Here is a 20,948-nt window from a genome sequence, read left to right as displayed (position 1 = left end):
CCCACTGATGCTGATTGCCTTCCTAACATCCACCCCATCTTGGATGCTGTGTCCCCAAGTGAAATGACTCACTGTGCTTTCCTTTTTCTCTTATCTTCTCTTTTTCTTCACTCTGAGGTTCTTCATAGTTCCTGGTTTCCATTTTCTCATCTGAACCACTAACCCTTCAAAGTTTTCTTCATTCTAATCAGCTAAGCTTCTTTTGTTCCCCTCACAAGACTCCCATAGTGCGACCTCCCCAATGTGATCCACCACAGACGCTATTCTGTGGAATTTACTCATCTCGATGGCAACTCTCGATGAGCTCCCAGTCACGGCAAGGAACTAGAATTATCGTCCCTCCTAGAGAACCCCTGTAAGTTTAGGTTCTCCTTCACTCCTGTGCACCTGTCCTCCTGGCCGTCCAGCCATCATATCAGTTCCCTACCCACAGCGCTCTCTAAAGGAATCTGTTGTTCATGATGTGATTTAACTAGAACATTTAACTAGGTACATTCCAGCCTAAATAATACTCTTGCTGACTTCAAATTAATTCCTTTGTGTATTTTCTAATTTTGAACTTTGTTCTTGTGTATTGTAGATGTTACCATTGTAGCATTCACTTCCCTAAAACTTTTCATTTTCTCTCCACCATAGAATGAGGACATTCAATCCTGGTTAACTCTAATACCCATCAAAATGATGTTAAAATTTTTTCTTCCTGTTATTTGCATGATATGATATGTTGTTCGTAAAGAGATAGATTTTTATCTTTTTTTTTTTTTTTTTTAAACACTTTATTGATTTTTCACAGAGAGGAAGGGAGAGAGATAGAGAGTTATTAACATCGATGAGAAAGGAACATTGATCAGCTGCCTCCTGCACACCTCCTACTGGGGATGTGCCCGAAACCATGGTACATGCCCTTGGCCGGAATCGAACCTGGGACCTTCCAGTCCGCAGGCTGACGCTCTATCCACTGAGCCAAACCGGTTAGGGCTAGATTTTTATCTTTTTTCAAAAATGCTGCCCATTGTGTTCCATACCTGTTGTTGCTTCCTTGTTTTATCCTCTACAAATTATTTTTAGATAACCTAGTGTATGCTGGGCATAACAGTAGTGAGACAAACCTTACAAATATACCAAGAGCTTTCATTTTAAGAGAAGGAGTAAGAAAATGAATCAAAACACACAAATAATATATGGAGGAGGTGAAAACTGCTGTGATAAAAATTCATTCTGAAGGCCCTGGCTGGTTTGGCTCAGTGGATAGAGCGTCGGCCTGCGGACTCAAGGGTCCCAGGTTCGATACCGGTCAGGGGCATGTACCTGGGTTGCGGGCACATCCCCAGTGGGGGGCGTGCAAGAGGCAGCTGAATCAATGTTTCTCTCTCATCGATGTTTCTAACTTGCTATCCCTCTCCCTCTCCCTTCCTCTCTGTAAAAAGAAATCAATAAAATATATTTTTAAAAAAATTCATTCTGAAGAATGCAGCTATAGGTGCTAGGGCTCGGGCTGCTCTTTAAGGAAGGGAACTCCTCTCTGATAAGATGCTTTTGAGCCAAGAGATGAGGGACATTAGGCTGCTGGGTTAGAAGATTCCCCGTAGAGAGGCCAGCAGAAGAAAAGATAGGAATGTGTTTGAAGAAACATTCAGGAGCTGGTGTCGATGGAGCAGAGTGGGCTGTGGGGAGCATTCCAGAAATAACAGACAGTCACTGGCAGGGAGAAGCAGGCAAAGCAGGCAGAAGGCTCCTGCTGTAGTCTGAAAGAGGGACTTGCTTCCACATGTGGAAGGGGTCTTAGTCCAATTCTGGACATATTCAAAGGGAAGATAGGCGGGATTTATCATTGAGGTAGATGCTGTGTGTGAGCGAGAGTACCGGATGAAGGGTGATACTGAGAAGTTTTTTCTGGTTACAGGGATAAGTGGAGTTCTCATTTACGTTAATGGAGATGAGATGCGCAGAAGGATTTGGGTTGCAAAATCAGGGGTTCTGTTCTGGAGGTTGTTAGTCACAGGTGCTAGGAGCTCCCTGTTGTGTTATCACCTTACTCCTGCCATGCCCACCTCACTAATGAGCCCACAGAGTCCTGGCTTCTAAAATGTTAACTTGTTTTTCTCCACCTCTCTCATCTCCACCAGGGGTCCTCAAATGACGGCCTGCGGGCAACATGCAAATGCAAATATTGTATTTGTTCCCGTTTTGTTTTTTTACTTCAAAATAAGATATGTGCAGTGTGCATAGGAATTTGTTCATAGTTTTTTTTTTTAAACTATAGTCCAGCCCTCCAACGGTCTGAGGGACAGTGAACTAGCCCCCTATTTAAAAAGTTTGAGGACCCCTGATCTCCACTGTGCCTTCCCACCCGTTTTCACAACCAGTTGCTGTTTTGTGCACATCTTTGTCCTTTAAGTGGCTTCATCAAACTGCAGTGTAGGCCCCCTGTATGTGAGGACTGTGTCTGTGTGTCCCCAATCTAGGACCGTGTTGGTACGCAGTAGTCACCAGTGAGGAATGGGAAAGGAGTGTCTGTCCCTCTCCAATGTGGTTAAGGTGGCCCTTTCCTGTGTCTGCTGATACCATAAATTGCCTATATTTTACAGTCTGCATGTGTGTCATATCCTTAAGGAAGTAGACAAATATATATTTCATCATATATTCAACTTTTACCTTTCCTTTCTTTTTACTACTGTGTTTTCCAAAGAACATTGAACATGAAATTTGTAGCAAGTACAATTTTATTTATTTTAGAGAGGAAAGCAGAGGGAGAGAGAGAGAGAGAAATATCAATGATGAGAAAGAATCACTGACTGGCTGCCTCCTGCATGCCCCCTACTAGGGATTGAGCCTGCAACCCGGGCATATGCCCTGACTGGGAATCGAACCAAAACCTCCTATTTCATAGGTCGGTGCTCAACCACGTAGCCAAGCCAGCTGGGCTGAATGTATCAGGATAATTTTTTATTACCTTTCTTCCAGTTCAAGATGTTGGATGAGTTCATTGTTCTGTTCTTTCCTAGAAATCTGTAAACATGATGATAATCTGCCAGAACACTTACAAAATGAAAGCCTAGAACAATGGCATCAACGTAACACATGTGAAAATACTGCCCATGAGAGCACAAACCATTCTCTGTTAGGACAAAAACATATGTTTGACTCACATGGAAAAAATATGAAATCAGATTTTTCTTTACTTAATCAGAGGAAAAACTATGAAATCAAGACGCCCACTGAGTACCCTAAAGCTGGACAATCCTTTCTCCATGCTAACGGTGAACAGTTTCAGGCTGAAATAAAATTTCATGAAAGCCGAAAACTCCTCAATACTGAGTCCCAACTCGTCCAACCTCAAAAACCTCAGAAAAGAGAGAGGGCTCACGTATGCAGTGACTGTGGGAAAGCCTTCAAGAAGAAGTCTTGCCTCACTGATCATCAGGTCATTCATACAGGTGCGAAGCCACATCAGTGCAGTGAGGAAGGGAAAGCTTTCTCCAGAAACTTCATGCTCACTGAACAGCAGAGCAAGCACACAGGAGAGAAACCTTATAAATGCTCTGAATGTGGCAAAGCATTTCTCAAAAAATCCTTACTCAGTATTCATCAGAGAACACACACAGGAGAGAAACCCTTCGTATGCACCGAGTGTGGAAAAGGCTTCACCCGGAACGGCGACCTCGTTGTACACAGGCGAATTCACACGGGGGAGAAACCTTGTATATGCAAGGAATGTGGGAAAGGCTTCATCCGGATGAGCAATCTCACTGTACACAGGCGAATTCACACGGGGGAGAAGCCTTATGTATGCCACGAATGTGGAAAAGGCTTCATCCAGAAGGGCGATCTCATAGCACATCAGAGATTTCACACAGGAAAGACGCCCTTCGTGTGCAGTGAGTGTGGAAAATTCTTCTCCCGGAAGTTAAGTCTCATTAAACATCAAAGAATTCACACTGCAGAGAGACCCTATACCTGCAACACGTGTGGGGAAGCTTTTGCCTACATGTCTACCCTTGTGACACATAAAAAAATACACCCAAGAGCAACTCGTGGTGGCGGCCCAGTCAAGGCGATACTTCCTCGCTCAGAGAGTCCCAGCTCATCACAGACCAGTGTTGTCCTGCAGGAGATAAATCTTGTTGATACGGTGACTATGCCGGGGCCTTCTGTGGTCCCTCAGACAGTATTAAACATGAGTGGGCCTCTAGCAAACAGGAATGTTGTCACCGTGGGTGAGCCTGAGGCCAGAGGTACACAGGACAGAAACCTTCTGAATGCAATGAGTGTGGTCTCACCGTCAGTGACCAATTACATGTTACTTTATGTCATAGGAAACCAATAGGAGTCATCCTGTGTGCAAAAATTTCATAAAAAAATTCTAGTTCAGGTTATTGTTGAAAAGTATATCCTGAGAGAAATTGTCTACATGCTGAAACTGGGAAGTTATGCGAGTCTCCTGCTATTACATATATGCACTGATATGAAGGCATACTCTGATCTTAACCCAAACACATACATCAATTGGTCAGTTGTGTCAGTTGAAGAAATAAAAGGAGCTCTTTGGAGGTAATAAGTGAATTTTGAAAACATGAACGTAATTGTATCTGAAAGGTTGGTATGAGTGAAAACCACTAAAGTGCTAATACTGGATTAGTGGTATATGTGCATGTATTTATCAATTCAGTTTCCCCAGACCAGTGTGAATGGTTAATTGAAAATGGGCGTGTCTACCTAAACTCTTTAAGAAGTTTATGTTATGCAGAGGGTCCTATGAAACAGAAGCCTTATATTGGGTCTATTCATTTATTTATACTGAGTTTCTGTCAAGTACTTCCTTTGTACCTGGTTCTGTTCCAGGAGCGGAAGAGGCAGTAGTGATGAAAAGGGAAGAAGGTCATGGTGTCCCAGAGACAGCATTCAGGTAGTCATGTGATCTTATCTCTAAGTGGCACCTGTACACACCAGCTAATCGTGTAAGGGTATGTCAGTGTCTACACCTGGGAAATGGGCCTGGTCTTAGTTTGTTCTCATTGCGGTAAGACAATACCATAGCCTGGGTGGCTTATAGAAGCAGAAATTTATTTAAATAGAACTCATTTTGTAAATTATAGTCATGCCTATCACAATGTTGCACACCTAAAACTAATATAATGCTATATGTCCACTGAACTTGGAGCCCTCATGAACTGTAAGCAAACTAAACAGAATGCGAACTAGAGAGGATCAAAAAACTTACTCCAATTTGGGTTTATTTGTGGCTGTAAGAGAAAGTTTACCAATTAGGATACAGTTTCAATGTACTGAGGGATCTGCAATTGGCATAAGAATATTATTAAAATATTTTGCAAACCCGACTGGTGTTGCTCAGTGATTGACCTCTGAACCAGGAGGTCAGGGTTCAATTCCAGATCTGGGTACATGCCCGGGTTGTGAGCTCCATCTGCAGTGTGGGGCGTGCAGGAGGCAGCTGATCAATAATTCAATCTCATCATTGACATTTCCTTCCCTTCCTCTCTGAGATCAATAAAAATATTTTTAGAAAAAGAAGAAATAATTCTTGCCCTAGCTGGTTTAGCTCAGTGGACAGAGCATTGGCCTAGGGACTAAAGGGTCCCAGGTTCGATACCAGTTAAGGACACATGCCTGGGTTTTGGGCTTGATCCCCAGTAGGGGGCGTGCAGGAGGCAACCAATCCATGATTCTCATCATTGATGTTTCTCTCTCTCCCTTTCCCTTCCTCTCTGAAATCAATACAAATATTTTTTTAAAGAAAGAAATAATTCTTTATTGTTGAAATTATTACATATGTCCTATTTTCCCCCCATGGATCCCCTCCAGCCAGCCCCTGCCCACTGCCCCAGGCCCTTACCTCCCCATTGTCTGTGTCCATGGATTATGCATATATGCCATGCCTTCTTTATAGGGCAGCTCATCCAATCTCTCTTCCACAACAAATCTGAGCAAATGATTTGCAGAAAACATGAGGTCCCTTCTACTGGCTGTTTTGTCCGGATGAAGGTCTGCAGCTCCCAGATCTGCTCATTCACGGGAAGCAGCTTAAACTGAGCCCCAATCTGCAAGGAGAGTTGGCTGTCACTTAGGAGGGTGAGGCTGGTGGATGAGTCAGAGTTGCCACTGTCAACATCTCAGGATCCAGGCTGGCTCTGGCATCTTCCAATATGCATTGGAATATACGCATTGATACTAAGGATCCCCTTCCTCCAGGATAGTGCTCTCCTGGTTGCTCCCACCTCCTTGGACCCTCTAGCTTCTGTTGCCCTCTCACCTCCTGGTCTTCCATTGGTTCCCATTGGTGACTAAATTTTTCATCTTTACAAAACAAATAAAAACTGTTTCAAGGGTGCCGTAAAGCACGTTTCAAGTGCTCGGTAGCCATATATGTGTGACTAGTAGCGACCTCATCGGACAGCACAATGAACAAAACTTTGTAGCTAACAATATGGCTACTCAGAGAAATCTCATAATTTGCATTATGCCAGGGAGTTATATTGGAGAGCACTGCTTGAAATGATTCTATATTTCCCAGCCCAGAAAAATAAAAAACAGTTGTATGTTGATTTGGGAAGTGACTGATTGTGCTAAAATTACTAATCAGAGTTTTTTGTCACTGACAGGAATGAGCCATTGAAAAGGGTTCATAAAAAAATTGTATAAAACAGTTGTCTCACCCAGTCTGGGTCGGTCAGTGGTCGAGCATCGGACCTATGAGCCAGGAGTTCACAGTTCCATTCCAGGTCCAGGTTGCAGGCTTGATCCCCAGTGTGGGGCATGCAGGAGGCAGCAGGTCATTGATGTTTCTATCTGTCTGATTCTCTCTGATGTTTCTCTCTCGCCTCCTTTCCTCTCTGAAATCAGTGAAAATAGATTTTAAAAAAGAACAGTTATCTCCCCACAAATTATTCTTTTTTTGTTGTTATTGTTAATCCTCACCCTAGAATATTTTTCCATTGATTTTTCAGAGAGCGAGAGTAAGGGAGAGAGAGAGAAAGAGAGAAACCAGGTCCAGGGAATCTGAAACCAAGGTATGTGTACTTGACCAGAATTCAACCCCGGAACCTTTGGTCCAAGGATCGACACTCTATCCACTAAGCAAAAACAGTCTAGGGCACAAATTATTATTATTTTTTTAATATATTTTATTGATTTTTTTTTTACAGAGAGGAAGGGAGAGGGATAGAGAGTTAGAAACATCGATGAGAGAAACATTGATCAGCTGCCTCCTGCACACCCCCTATTGGGTATGTGCCCGCAACCAAGGTATATGCCCTTGACCGGAATCGAACCTGGGACCCTTGAGTCTGCAGGCCGACGCTCTATCCACTGAGCCAAACCGGTCAGGGCATATTTTTTAAAATATATATATTTTTCTCCTCAGGGAGAGAGAGAGAAAAGAATGGACACATCACTGATGAGAGAGAATATTGATCGCCTTCCCCTTGCATGACTCCCACCTGTGATAGAGCCCGCAACCCAGGCATATGCCCTGACCAGGAATTGAACAGCAACCTCCTGGTTCATAGGTGGATGCTCAGCCGCTGAGTCACATTGGCTGACCAGACAGTCCCCCCCCAAAATCATGTGTGAGTAGAAAGTTTAACTGAATATAAACTGGGCAGAGCAGGAGAGAAAAAGGTGTTCAGAATAAATAGAGCAAAAAGGGTGACAAGAATCTTAGTCTCTAAGAATGGAGAATGTGGGAGATGGGGTGTGAGATCCTTAAGGGATGTTGTCAAGCAAAGCCTTTGCATTTGTCCAAGGGACTATCAATCATTCTTAAGAGCTGCCACCATTTCAAAGCTTCCAGCTCCACTGTTTCCTGCTGAATTGAGATGTGCTTTCTCTTCTTTTTCCCTCTCCTTCTCCTGGGAGAGGGACTCTGGCTCTCTCGCTCTCCAGGGCACTCTCCCTTAACCTCCTAACTGTCCCATAGTTTCCCACGATCCACACTATAAACAGTTCTGCTTTTGGGAAAGAAATGGAAATGAGCTCTGCTATGTGGTGGCTCTTTCAGGATTTAATCTCAAATGCTGGTTTTGGGGTAATTTATACTCCTTCAAACATATTTTCAGGCACCAAATATTGTGCCGGACACTGTAGTACCCACTGAAGTTCCATCAGTAAGCAAAGCAGGCAAAGGAACGGCTTTTATGGACCTTATAATGGTGGGAGAGACACAGTAAATGGATTGTGCAATCTCAGCATGTGATAAATCCTATGAGGAAGAAAGATAACAATATATACTAATTTATAATAATGTATAGGTTGTAATGGGATGGGGGGTGGTATTCTGGCCCTGCTCTGTTAGGCTTTTCTGGATATATTTTGAACCAAGACTGAGGGACTGAGGGGAGTCACCCATCATAATGTGTGTATCAAGAGAACATTCCAGCCTAGCTGGTTTGGCTCACTGGATAGAGCGTCGGCTTTGTGGACTGAAAGGTCCCAGGTTCGATTCCGATCAAGGGCATGTACCTTGGTTGTGGGCACATCCCCAGTGGGAGGTGTGCAGGAGGCAGCTGACTGATGGCTCTCTCTCATGGATGTTTCTAACTCTCTATCCCTCTCCCTTCCTCTCTGTAAAAAAAATCAATAAAATAATATATTTTTTAAAAAAGAGAGAGAACATTCCACCACTAGCAGGTTTGGCTCAGTAAGTACAGCATAAGCCCTTGGACAGAAGGGTCCCGTGTTCAGTTCTGGTCAAGGGCACATACCTGGGTTGCAGACTCCTGCCTGGCCCCTGGGGCCAGTGGTCAGGGATCATGCAGGAGGCAACCAATCAATGTGTTTCACATTGATATTTCTATCTTCCCCTCTCTCTAATACTCTCTCTAAAAATCAATGGAAAAGTATCCTCTGGTGAAGATTATAAGAGAGAGAGAGAGAGAGAAAGAGAGGGAGAGAGAGAGAGAGAGAGAGAGAGAACATTCCAGGATGGTTTTTATCCTTTAATATATTTTTAAAAATTTTCAGTTACAGTTGACATACAGCATTATATTAGATTCAGGTGTACAGTGATTAGGCATGTGTATAACTTACAGAATGATCCCCAGTAAGTCCAGCACAGGGCTGGTTCTGATTATGGACAGGCTTCCTGCCTCAGACACTTAAAATGAACGCAATTTTCCCAGTCACATCCCACATCCCCTAAACCAGAAACTCCAGTACTGAACCGGGTTCCAGGACTATAGCGTTTTAACAGCGGCCTCATGCACACCTCAATCTGACATTCTTTGCCCTAAATCCTGGATTACAGCCCCATCACCACCCTTACAATATACCTCGTAATGGGATGGATTCATGATGTGGCCTTGCCATTGATTCCAGACTTTTACTGCCTTCACTTTAGTGGCCTTTTTCAGGGTCCCCACCCCCCCATGACAATTTAGGCTTCTCCCAGAGTTCCTCTCTCCTAGTTGGTGATGCCCAGCCTCACATTGTACCAGCTTCTGAAAAAACCTTTCTGTTATTAAAAAGTGCTTCAGGCCCTGACCAGTTTGGCTCAGTGGCTACAGCATTGGCCCGTGTTCTGAAGGGTCCCAGGTTCGATTCTGGTCAAGGGCATGTACCTTGGTTGCAGGCACATCCCCAGTAGTGGGTGTGCAGGAGGCAGCTGATCGATGTTTCTAACTCTCTATCCCTCTCCCTTCCTCTCTGTAAAAAATCAATAATATATATATATATATTTTTTTAAAAAGCGCTTCAGGCCAACTATTTTCTGGCCAGAGCTCTCCGTGGGTGTCCCTTTCTAGGAGCGCTTCGTGCGCTGCTCTTCTGCCACCTGAGGTCCTAATGGATCCTTTGGGAACGTTTTGCGTGTGCACAGGAAATACAAAGTGGAGAATACACTTCTCTGCCCAGCCCGCTGAAAGCAACAACTGAGCTCGCACCGTGTTGGCATCACGAAGCTCTCAGAATGTACCCGTTTTCCGCAAGAGTCCAAGTGCCCGTAAAGGAGATTGTTAGGTTAGGTGGCTCCGGAGGCGGCGAAGGAAATAAAGAGAGTTGATCAGAAAAGGAAAGAAGGAAAGTTTATTCTGCGTCCCGGGGGAGACCCACATACCCCCAAGGACAGAGCACGTGGATTCACGCCAACAGCGAGGGGGGCGCTTTTTTTATACTGCGGTTGGGTGAGGGGCGGGGACATGAGCTGAGGCATTCAGTTGAGGAAGTTTCAGCTGCAGGGGGTCAGCAAGGTATTCAGGAATGAGTCAGTGTCTGCGTGGGGGTCGTGGAGAAGCCAGCATCTGTGTCTGGCATGCTGATCTGTTAGAAATGCCAGGGGGAGTCCATTATCTCCTCACATGTCTGCATGTAGGCGATCCTGGGCTCTCTCCGACCTAACAGAGATCATTTCAGCAGCTTCTCACCTGTCCGCCATCCCTGGCTACGTGCATGAAATTCGCCGCCGCAGCATCTGTACGGCAGTCAGGCGTCCGAACATGGCGGCCCCCATGGGCCACCGCAGCGTGGGCGCGGACATATTGCCCCTGAATGCACTGAAAACGTACAGCAAAGCGTAAGCCTCGTTTCTTCAAAAGCCTGAGACCCTCCTCGGCCACCGTAGAGGGAGCGGGACGCCTGCCGAAGTTGAAAGGGTTCGCGCTGTTTGTGCTGTAATGCGGCGTTTGAGGGAAAACTCAGGTGAGTACACGGAAGTGTTTGCGTCACAGTAGGAATTTGGTTTCTCTCAGGTGACGGGTGGGCGCGGTGTTGTGCGGAGCGTGGAATCATCACGGGGACGGAGGGGGAGGGTAGGAGGGGGGGAGGACGTAGCCGAGGGGAGCCCCGTAGGACCGGGATGTGAGGTATTTGAAGGGAAGCAGAGGCATCTGTCTGTGGTCGGGGTGCCCGCGGGGTCGGTGCCCAGGTGAAGAGTCTGTAGAGGTGACGCCCTGGTCCTGACTGTGAGGCTATGGGGTGCTGCGGCTCACCCCACGTGTAAGAAGTGCCGGAGGCATTTGGGAAGATGGCGGTGTCAGGTTCAGGTTGGGGTTTAAAACGCGGGTCAGTGATGTTGAGGTCGGCGAGGGAGGTCAGCTCACGGCAGTGTCTCGCCCGGGTTTCTGCTTAAGAAGGAAGTGTGGTCAGTGTGGTCCTGAGAAGCTTGTACGGGTGAAGTTTTGGAAGTGGAGGGTCCCTCGTGTTTGTTGTAAGGTTAGGACCCGGGCTGCTGTTGGGACCAAAGGCATTGGTCCCAGAGTTCTATTTCCAGTCCTTCTCTGTGTGTTTTTATTATTATTATTATTATTATTATTATTATTATTATTTATTTATTTATTTCTTGATTTCAGAGAGGTAGGGAGAGATTGATAGAAACATCAATGATGAGAGAGAATCATTGATCGGCTGCCTCTTGCACGCCCCCTACCGGGGAACGAGCCCGCAACCCAGGCATGTGCCCTTGGCTGGAATCAACCAGGGACCCTTCAGTCCTCAGGCCCACGCTCTATCCATTGAGCTAAACCGGCTAGGGCAGTCCATCTGTTTTTTGTTTTTTGTTGTTTTTTTTAAATATATTTTATTTTTTTATAGAGGAAGGGAGAGGGATAGAGAGTTAGAAAAATTGATCAGCTGCCTCCTGCACGCCCCCCATTGGGGATATGCCCGCAACCAAGGCACATACCCTTGACCAGAATCGAACCTGGGACCCTTCAGTCCGCAGGCCAAACCGGCTAGGGCAGTCCTCCTGTTTTTTTAACCTTCAGTCCATTAATTGACTAACTGGAGACTCAGGGACTAAACCAGCAATGACCAGCCTGTTTTGTCATGTATCCTCTGTGGCACCTTTTGCCCTTCAAAGGCAGAATTGGGTCCTTGTGACAGACATTTGGTCTGCAAATTGGAAAATGTTGATCTATCCTTTTCAGCGAATGTTTGCCAACGCCTGCATCACCTCTTAGTATACAGCAAGGGACACTGTTGCTTATTTGCCTGATAGGCATTCATGTGTTTTTCTTTCCTAACAAGAACTCTATTATATTTTAGTTTCCATCCCTGTGGGAAGGTGACCCATATGCCAGTGTATTAGTAAGTCCAGGTCCATCTTAGTCAAACAAGGTGGTTCCAGTTCCCATTGCTAGTGATTGAATTACTGTGAAACGAGCTTAGATGCATTGTGTAGTTCTAACCAGCTATATACAGTGGGGCCTTGACTTATGAGTGTCCCGACTAACGAGTTTTTCGAGATACGAGCTGCCTCTCGGCCGATTTTTTGCTTTGAGTTGCGAGCTAAAATTCGGGTTACGTACGAACCAGCTTCAGATACCCCACCGCTAGTTGGCGCAGCGAACGTCACAGTGATTTGACATACGAGTAATTTGAGTAACGAGCTCCTTCACGGAAGGAATTAAACTCGAAAGTCAAGGCCCCACTGTATTTGAAAACCTGTTAGTCGTTACTGGGAGAGAGTTTTCTCCTTTAAATAACCAATTCTGTGAGTATGAAGGGGAGCATTTCCCATCCTAAAACATGCCTCTTTGCCGGGATATTGGTTATTTTAAGCTGGCTGATTTGAAGAAACTGCAGCCCTGGGAGAAGCTCTGAAAACCTAGTAGAAGTTACCCCTTAAAAAGGCCATTTATATTTGTCAGAGCAATTTCATCTGTAAGGGTGTCTCCCTCACTATACCAAACCCCCCTAAACTATCAGTGGAGGAAGCAGGACTTATTTCTGCACAACAACGTTAAGCTTCTTCTTCTTCTTTTTTTAATAGAAGACTTTAAATGCGTCCTTTATTGGGCTACATAATATTGTCAAGATCAAAATAGCTTCCTGTTCCAATCTCTCATCTAAAAATATTTAATTTAAATGTAGCTAGCTCTTGCTGGTTTGGCTTAGTGGATAGAGCATTGGACTGCGGACTGGAAGGTCCCAGATTTGATTCTGGTCAAGGGCACATGCTTGGATTGCCGGCTCCATTCCCAGTAGGGGGCGTGCAGGAGGCAGCAGATCAATGACACCCTCATTGATGTTTCTATCTCTCCCTCTCCCTTCCTTGCTGAAATCAATAAAAATATATTAAAAAAAAAGAAATGTAGCTAATATTACAAGGGATAAATTTCCTATAACAAAACAAATGTTTAAAATATTTTGTTTAACTAGTAAACTTCAATTTTAGCAGCAGTTGTTTAAAAAATGCAAAGAAAATTCTCTAACTATAAATTACAAGAAAAAGAATATGTCTATTGGCTCTTTTGTTTTGCTTAGAACATAATTTGTCTTAGAATTTGGCTTGCAAACTTTAAAATCAACTATTAAAATGTGACACTACTTTTTCCGGTTAATTCCTTCCAGTGTATTTAGAAAGAAAAGAAGTGCTTCACGGGTAGCAGGTACAATGGGTGATTTGAGGAAGTGGTAAACTAAATTTACCTTTATTAGCATTCAAAGCCAAGACTGCAATGGAATGTGAGTACCCTTAGGCAAGTTCCAAGTCCATGAATGCCTTATGAGGATGTTTCCCTCCGGCAAAGCCTAGCACAGCCCTCCCGCATATTCATCTTTGGGAGGGGGCAGGGGAGGAGAGCAGTGGTGCCTGTGGGCACCTGGGGTGCCTGGGGTGCTGCTGTGGCTTTCTTCTTGATTCCTCCTCCTGGAACCACCAAACTCAGGCCCAGATTAGCGTAATCATTGTCCATGTACTTGAAGAGGGGCCAGTTGCAGACCTCTGACACTTGATCTTGGTCTTGCTGGTCATAGCCCTAAAGCAGCTGTGGAGCGCAGCAGACTTCACTCCCATTGAACCCTGGAATGCTGTAGCTCTCCTGATGCATCTTTCTGCAGCCACATAGTCATTTCTGTGAAGGTGAACTAAGACTTGAGCAATTGTTTTCTTATAACAAGTTGGATAATTCTCTCAATTTTCTTTTTCTTAAAATATATTTTATTGCCGAAACCGGTTTGGCTCAGTGGATAGAGCGTCGGCCTGCGGACTGAAGGGTCCCAGGTTCGATTCCGGTCAGGGGCATGTACCTGGGTTGCGGGCACGTCCCCAGTAGGGGGTGTGCAGGAGGCAGCTGATCGATGTTTCTCTCTCATCGATGTTTCTAACTCTCTATCTCTCTCCCTTCCTCTCTGTAAAAAACCAATAAAATATATTTAAAAAAAATATATATATATATTTTATTGATTTTTTTTACAGAGAGGAAGGAAGAGAGATAGTTAGAAAGATCGATGAGAGTGAAACATCGATCATCTGCCTCCTGCACATCCCCCACTGGGGAAGTGCCCGCAACCCAGGTACATGGCCCTGATCGGATTCGAACCTGGGACCCTTCAGTCCGCAGGCCGACCCTCTATCCACTGAGCCAAACCGGTTTCAGCCTTTTTTTCTTTTTCTTTTTCTTTTTTTTAATATATTTTCTTGATTTTTTACAGAGAGGAGGGGAGAGGGATAGAGAGTCAGAAACATCGATGAGAGAGAAACATGGATCAGCTGCCTCTTGCACGCCCCCTACTGGGGATGTGCCCGCAACCAAGGTACATGCCCTTGACCAGAATCAACCTGGGACCCTTGAGTCTGCAGGCTGACCTCCGCTGAGCCAAACCGGTTAGGGCCTTTTTTTCTTTTTTAATGTATTTTTTTTATTGACTTCAGAGAGGAAGGAAGAGGGAGAGAGAGGTAGAAACATCCATGATGAGAGAGAATCATGGATTGGCTGCCTCCTGCAAGTCCCCCACGGGGGATTGAGCCCACAACCTGAGCATGTGCCCCTGACTGGAATCGAACCTGGGGACCCTTCAGTTCGCAGGCTGACGCTGTATCCACTCAGCCAAACCGGCAAGGGCTCAATTTTCTTATAAATATTTTTTTCTGCCGTAACCGGTTTGGCTCAGTGAATAGAGCGCTGGCCTGCGGACTGACAGGTCCCAGGTTCGATTCCGGTCAAGGGCATGTACCTGGGTTGCAGGCACATCCCCAGTAGGGGGTGTGCAGGAGGCAGCTGATTGATGTTTCTCTCTCATCGATGTTTCTAACTCTCTATCCCTCTCCCTTCCTCTCTGTAAAAGAATAAAATAAAATTAATAAAAAAAATAAATATTTTTTTCTTTCTGAATAGAGAGTGCCGCCTCATCAAACCTGCGTCCTCGTACTAGCAGTCTGGAGACTTTTCCTAGTATTTCAACTGCCTGTCGTAAAGGTTCCTCATTTTCAAACACATTAGCTGTCTGTTGGTATAACTATACGTACAGCCTTTTCCGGGTTTACAATTCCTATAAGCTTTCCAGCGCGCTCCAAGGCCATGGCTGCTGTGTCGGGGGTGCCATTTTCCAGATACATCATGCTGGCTTTTTCAATCAGCCGGACAGCCTGTGGGAGTTGCTGCATCTCCTTCAGCGTCATGCCAGCTTGCTCATAAGCTTTAGCAGCATGGAAAAGAGCCTTGTTACTCTCATGGGCCACAGCTTCTCTCAGGCAGGCATGTTTTGCTTGGTCAAACTGTTTGGCATTTTTAAAAGCAAGAGCTGCTTCTCTATATTCATCAGCAGCACTGTTATAATCTGGCTTCCACTTTAAGAAACCAGTTTGCAGGTCTTTCTCAGCTTGGGCGATGTGCTCCAGCCCCTCGTTTATCTTCTGAGCCGCCATCTCCAGGGTCCCGCGGCTGACCAACATTAAGTGTCTTTATTGTGCCTTTTCCAGTAACCTCTAACAGCTGATTCTCCGCCCCCAACATGTTTGGACTTTAGGTAAAGGTTTTTCAGGTGGTGATGTTTGCCATTTTGGCCAATACTCCATTTTTCTGAGTGCTTCCCTGTATACAGGAGGTATTTTTGATTGTTTTCCTCTGTTAATCTGTTATATGGATTTAATTATTAGATCAGCCAAAGAACCTAGAAGAGAAGGAACAATTATTCTGCCCCATCATGGCATTTCCCTCGTCTTCTTTCACAATGCACCACTTAAATCCCACAGAAATAAAGGAATACCTCCACATTTAGAACCTAAGGTTTTTATTGACCTGAAGAGTGAATATTTATAAGAGACCAAGTAAAGGAGCGGTTCTCAACCTGTGGGTCGCGACCCCTTTGGCGGTCGAACGACCCTTTCACAGGGGTCACCTAAGACCATCCTGCATATCAGATATTTACATGACGATTCATAACAGTAGCAACATGACAGTGATGAAGTAGAAACGAAAATAATTTTATGGTTGGGGGTCATAACACGAGGAATTGTATTTAAAGGGCCAGAAGGGCCCTGACCGGTTTGGCTCAATGGATAGGGAGTCAGCCTGCGGACTCAAGGGTCCCGGGTTCGATTCCGGTCAAGGGCATGTGCCTTGGTTGCGGGCACATACCCAGTGGGGTGTGTGCAGGAGGCAGCTGATCGATGGCTCTCTCTCATCGATGTTTCTGACTCTCTATCCCTCTCCCTTCCCCTCTGTAAGAAATCAATAAAATATATTTTTTAAAAAAAGTGCCCGAAGGTTGAGAACCACTGAACTAAAAGGACACCAGCGATACTGTGGGCATTTTGTTAGCAATGGATCCCAGACGAAATGTGTCACTCATTGAATTTTCACCTTAACCCACAGGTTCTGACTCATCAGAAGCAATAGAATCATTTGAAGCAGGAAGGAGGTAGTTGCACAGTTGGGTAACAGAAATTTAGAGCAAACCCAAACACACCAAGTCAGAGCCTCCCCGTGGCCAGCTCTTTTCAGAGAACAGAAGGAAATGCTCCAGGCTCAGGTGATTGGGTTTGTTTTGCCCTATTCTGTCTTTTTTTTTTTTTTTTTTTTAATTTTTTTTTAAAATATATTTTATTGATTTTTTACAGAGAGGAAGGGAGAGAGATAGAGAGTTAGAAACATCGATGAGCAAGAAACATCGATCAGCTGCCTCCTGCACATCTCCTACTGGGGATGTGCCCGCAACCCAGGTACATGCCCTTGACCGGAATCGAACCTGGGACCTTTCAGTCCGCAGGCCGACGCTCTATCCACTGAGCCAAACCGGTTTCGGCCTATTCTGTCTTCATAAATGGATTTCTAGAGGCCTATAAATATCACCATTGATATTTCCTTCGTTTCAGATTGAACCCACTGGAATTAATAATTATTCAAAGTGTGTATACATATTTTGGGACACCCTGTATTGTATCTCAAATACACGAATGTGAATGTGGTATTTCTAAGTAACAGGTACATTTAAGTTCACATTATAGAAACTCCTAATTGGATAAACACATGGATAACTGAATGCTCAGGTATAAGACGCAGTGTGGGGCAAAAGTAGCTTTGCAGTTGTTAGTATGTGAAACAGTTGATTATTGTTTATGAATTATTGTATTTTTTCTTTTTTTTTTAATATATTTTATTGATTTTTTACAGAGAGCAAGGGAGAGGGATAGAGAGTTAGAAACATCGATCAGAGAAGCATCGATCAGCTGCCTCCTGCACACTCCCCACTGGGGATGTGCCCACAACCAAGGTACATGCCCTTGACCGGAATCGAACCTGGGACCCTTGAGTCCGCAGGCTGATGCTCTATCCACTGAGCCAAACCGGTTAGGGCTATTGTATTATTTTCCATAGGAACAACTGTAAAACTACTTTTCTCCATCATGTATTTTACTAGGCATGTGATTATTCAACTGTATACTAAACTAAAACCTCACTGGCTATATAGGTGTAGCCTATAAAGTGAAAATGAGCAGAAAAACTAACATTTCTCCTATGTCATCTAAAGAACATCACGCCGTTACACAGCATGGAGTTGGTACAGGAACCCCTGACATTTCACGATGTGGCCGTGGACTTCACCTGGGAGGAGTGGCAGCTCCTAGGCCCCGAGCAGAAGGACCTGTACATGGACGTGATGTTGGAGACCTACAGCCACCTGGTGTCAGTGGGTGAGGACAGCTCCCCTGTGTCAGTCCGATGGTCCTCAGTCAGTAGCCTTTCCATTCTCAGCTTCTGAAAGCTCTGGCATGTCTGGTCTTCTGAAGTGGTAGATGAATCTTAAGTTTTCTGTCTGACCCCAGAGAGGAATATTCTCTCTTCTCCTAAGAGAATACCTTTACTGTCTAAGTGTGAAAATTGTTTTGTCCTTATTATATTCTATGGTCTTCACAGACCTCAAGTCCTATTCAGTGTGTCTAAGGCTTCTATCATTCCCCATGAACAGGTCGTAAGGCCAGCAAACCTGACATACTTTCCAAGTTGGATCACGGAGAAGCACCATGGACAGTGGCAGGTGAACTCCTCTGTGGAACCCGTTCAGGTGAGTGAGAACCAGCACAGGGGGGCTGTGGAAATCACATTTTAGTCGCTCAGAGAAGGGGCTCAGAGGTGAAGGGATTTGAGGATAGGTGAGCAGTGCCTCAGTGTATGTCCTTCCCAGTGAGAGAGGGTAGACCCCTTTCTGTTTGTAGGAGTTTAGAGAAAAATAGATCCCTTACTCTCTTCTGGGATTTGATCCCTCTTTATCTGCACCTTGAGTTGTGGTTGTATGGTTCTTTTTTTTAGAATTCTGAAACCTTTCCTTTAGTCTTTATATTCCTTCACCTCTTTTGCTATGGAAGTCCACTGTCCAAGGCCTCCATCCCAAGAGAAACTGTGCTCACTGTTTTCTGACCATTGCTCCTTTCTGCCCCTGGTGATACTGATTTCCCTTCCTAAGATTCACCCCATCTTGGATGCTCTGCCTCCAAAATTCATTGGTTCGTTGTGCCTTTGCTTTTCTTTTTATCTTAGCTTCGCCTATTCTTCACTCTGAGGGTCTTCGAAGGTTCTGGTTTCCATTTTGTCATCTGAACCACTAACCCTTCAAAATTTTCTTCATTCTAATCAGCTAAGCTTCTTTTGTTCCCCTCACAAGACTCCCATAGTGCGACCTCCCCCATGTGATCCACCACAGACGCTATTCTGTGGAATTTACTCATCTTGATGGCAACTCTCGATGAGCTCCCAGGCACAGCAAGGAACTAGAATCATCGTCCCTCCTAGAGAACCCCCGAAAGCTTAGGTTCTCCTTCACTCCTGTGCACCTGTCCTCCTGGCCGTCCAGCCAGCACCTCAGTTATTCCTTACCCACAGCGCTCTCTTCTTTAAAGGAGTCTGCTGTTCACGGTGTGTTTTAACTAGAACATTTAGTTTAACTTGCATACGGTTTTAGCCTAAACCAGACCATAACTGTTGCCTACTTCAAATTAATTCCTTCTTTCTTTTTTTTTTTTTTTTTTTTTAATATATTTTTTATTGATTTTTTACAGAGAGGAAGGGAGAGAGATAGAGAGTTAGAAACATCGATGAGAGAGAAACATCGATCAGCTGCCTCCTGCACATCTCCCACTGGGGATGTGCGCGCAACCCAGGTACATGCCCTTGACCGGAATCGAACCTGGGACCCTTCAATCCGCAGGCTGACGCTCTATCCACTGAGCCAAACCGGTTTCGGCCAAATTAATTCCTTTGTATATTTAATTCTGATCTCTCTTAACTGTTTGTCATAGATATTCCCACTGTATTTACCTCCTGAAATGTTTCCTTTTTCTTTCCATCATATTCCGACAACATTAAGTCCCAGTTAACTGTTGCCTCTCACATGACATGAAATTCTTCAGTGATTTCTGTGATATAGTATATCTTGCTCATGCAGAGATTTACATCTTCTCTCCTAAACTCCACAGTATGTCCCATACTTGAGATTGCTTCCTTGATTTATCCTTTTATAAAGTACTTTTTAAAAATTGGTTTTCTTTTTTTTAAATTAATTTCAGAGAGAAAGGGAGAGAGAGGGAGAGACAGAAACATAAACAATGAAAGAGAGAATCATTGATTGGCTGCCTCCTGCATGCCACACACTGGGATAGAGCCCACAACCCGGGCATGTGCCCTGACCAGGAATCAAACTGTGGCCTACTGGTTCCTAGGTCACCCCTCACCCACTGAGCCACGGCAGCTAGGCTTATAAAGTACTTTTTTTTTTTTTAAATAACATTTTTATTCATTTCAGAGAGGAAGGGAGAGGGGGAGAGAGATAGAAACATTCATCATGAGAGAGAATCATGGATCGGCTGCCTCCTGCACACCCCACACTGGGGATGGAGTCTGCAACCTGGGCATGTGCCCTGACCGGGAATCGAACCCTGACCTCCCGGTTCATAGGTTGATGCTCAACCACTGAGCCATGCTGGCCGGGCTTATAAAGTACTTTTGATAGCCTGGTATATGCTGAAGGATAATAGAAGTGAGAAAAGGCATACAAATACACCAAGAGCTCTCATTCTAAAAGGTGGAATCTTGAAATCAATAAAAATAAAAAAGTAAATTATAGGTATACGGGGTGAAAAGTGCTGGAATGAAATTTAGTCAGCATAATGGCTAGCGTTACTTCGTTGGGAAACAGAACACTTCTCTGAGATGTAGTTTTAGAGTCAGAAGTGCTGGAAGTTCTCTTCTCTGTCATCATCTTTCCTTGCTTCATGCCCACCCAGCACAATGAGTCCACAGTGAGTCCTGGCTTCTTCCAAAATGTAGCCTGATTTCCTTCACCTCTCTCCATTTCCGCTGTACCTTCCCACCCGTTTTCACAACCTGCAGGTGTTTCTTTCTTTTTTTTTTTCCAATTTTTTAAAATATATTTTATTGATTTTTTTACAGAGGGGAAGGGAGAGGGATAGAGAGTTAGAAACATCAGTGAGAGAGAAACATTGATCAGCTGCCTCCTGCACATCCCCCACTGGGGATATGCCGGCAATCAAGGTACATGCCCTTGACTGGAATAAAACCTGGGACCCTTTAGTCCCTAGGCCGACGCTCTATCCACTGAGCCAAACCAGTCAGGCTGCAGGTGTTTCTTGCATGTGTCTTTGCCCTTTAAGTGGCTTCACCAAACTGCAGTGTAAGCTCTGTGAACATCAGGACTGTGTTTGTGTGTCCCCAACCTAGGACCACGTTGGTATACAGCAGTCATCAGTGAGGAATGTGGAA

General features: G+C 44.7%; 1 protein-coding gene and 1 pseudogene across 6 annotated transcripts in view; one reads left to right on the top strand and one right to left on the bottom strand.

The window, feature by feature from the left end:
• The window catches only part of ZNF350 (zinc finger protein 350), a 52,047-nt gene that overhangs the window by 18,812 nt on the left and 12,287 nt on the right, over nt 1-20,948 (top strand). For 3 of the 6 annotated variants that reach the window (XM_036296100.1, XM_036296101.1, XM_036296102.1), the window contains one exon: nt 3,006-5,333. In XM_036296100.1, coding sequence (XP_036151993.1) covers nt 3,006-4,327 — 1,322 coding nt within the window. In that variant the 3' untranslated portion in view covers nt 4,328-5,333. Of the gene's footprint in view, nt 1-3,005; nt 5,334-10,450; nt 10,651-16,547; nt 16,705-17,703; nt 17,867-18,141; nt 18,238-20,948 lie in introns of those variants that run through there. The other 3 variants (XM_036296106.1, XM_036296104.1, XM_036296105.1) reach the window with 2 other exon arrangements.
• On the bottom strand, nt 13,483-15,598 carry LOC118649249 (annotated as a pseudogene).

This window comes from Myotis myotis, unplaced genomic scaffold (assembly GCF_014108235.1).
Source record: "Myotis myotis isolate mMyoMyo1 unplaced genomic scaffold, mMyoMyo1.p scaffold_m19_p_28, whole genome shotgun sequence".
NCBI classification, from domain to species: Eukaryota; Metazoa; Chordata; class Mammalia; order Chiroptera; family Vespertilionidae; genus Myotis; species Myotis myotis.
This window is presented reverse-complemented; position numbering and strand designations above follow the sequence as displayed.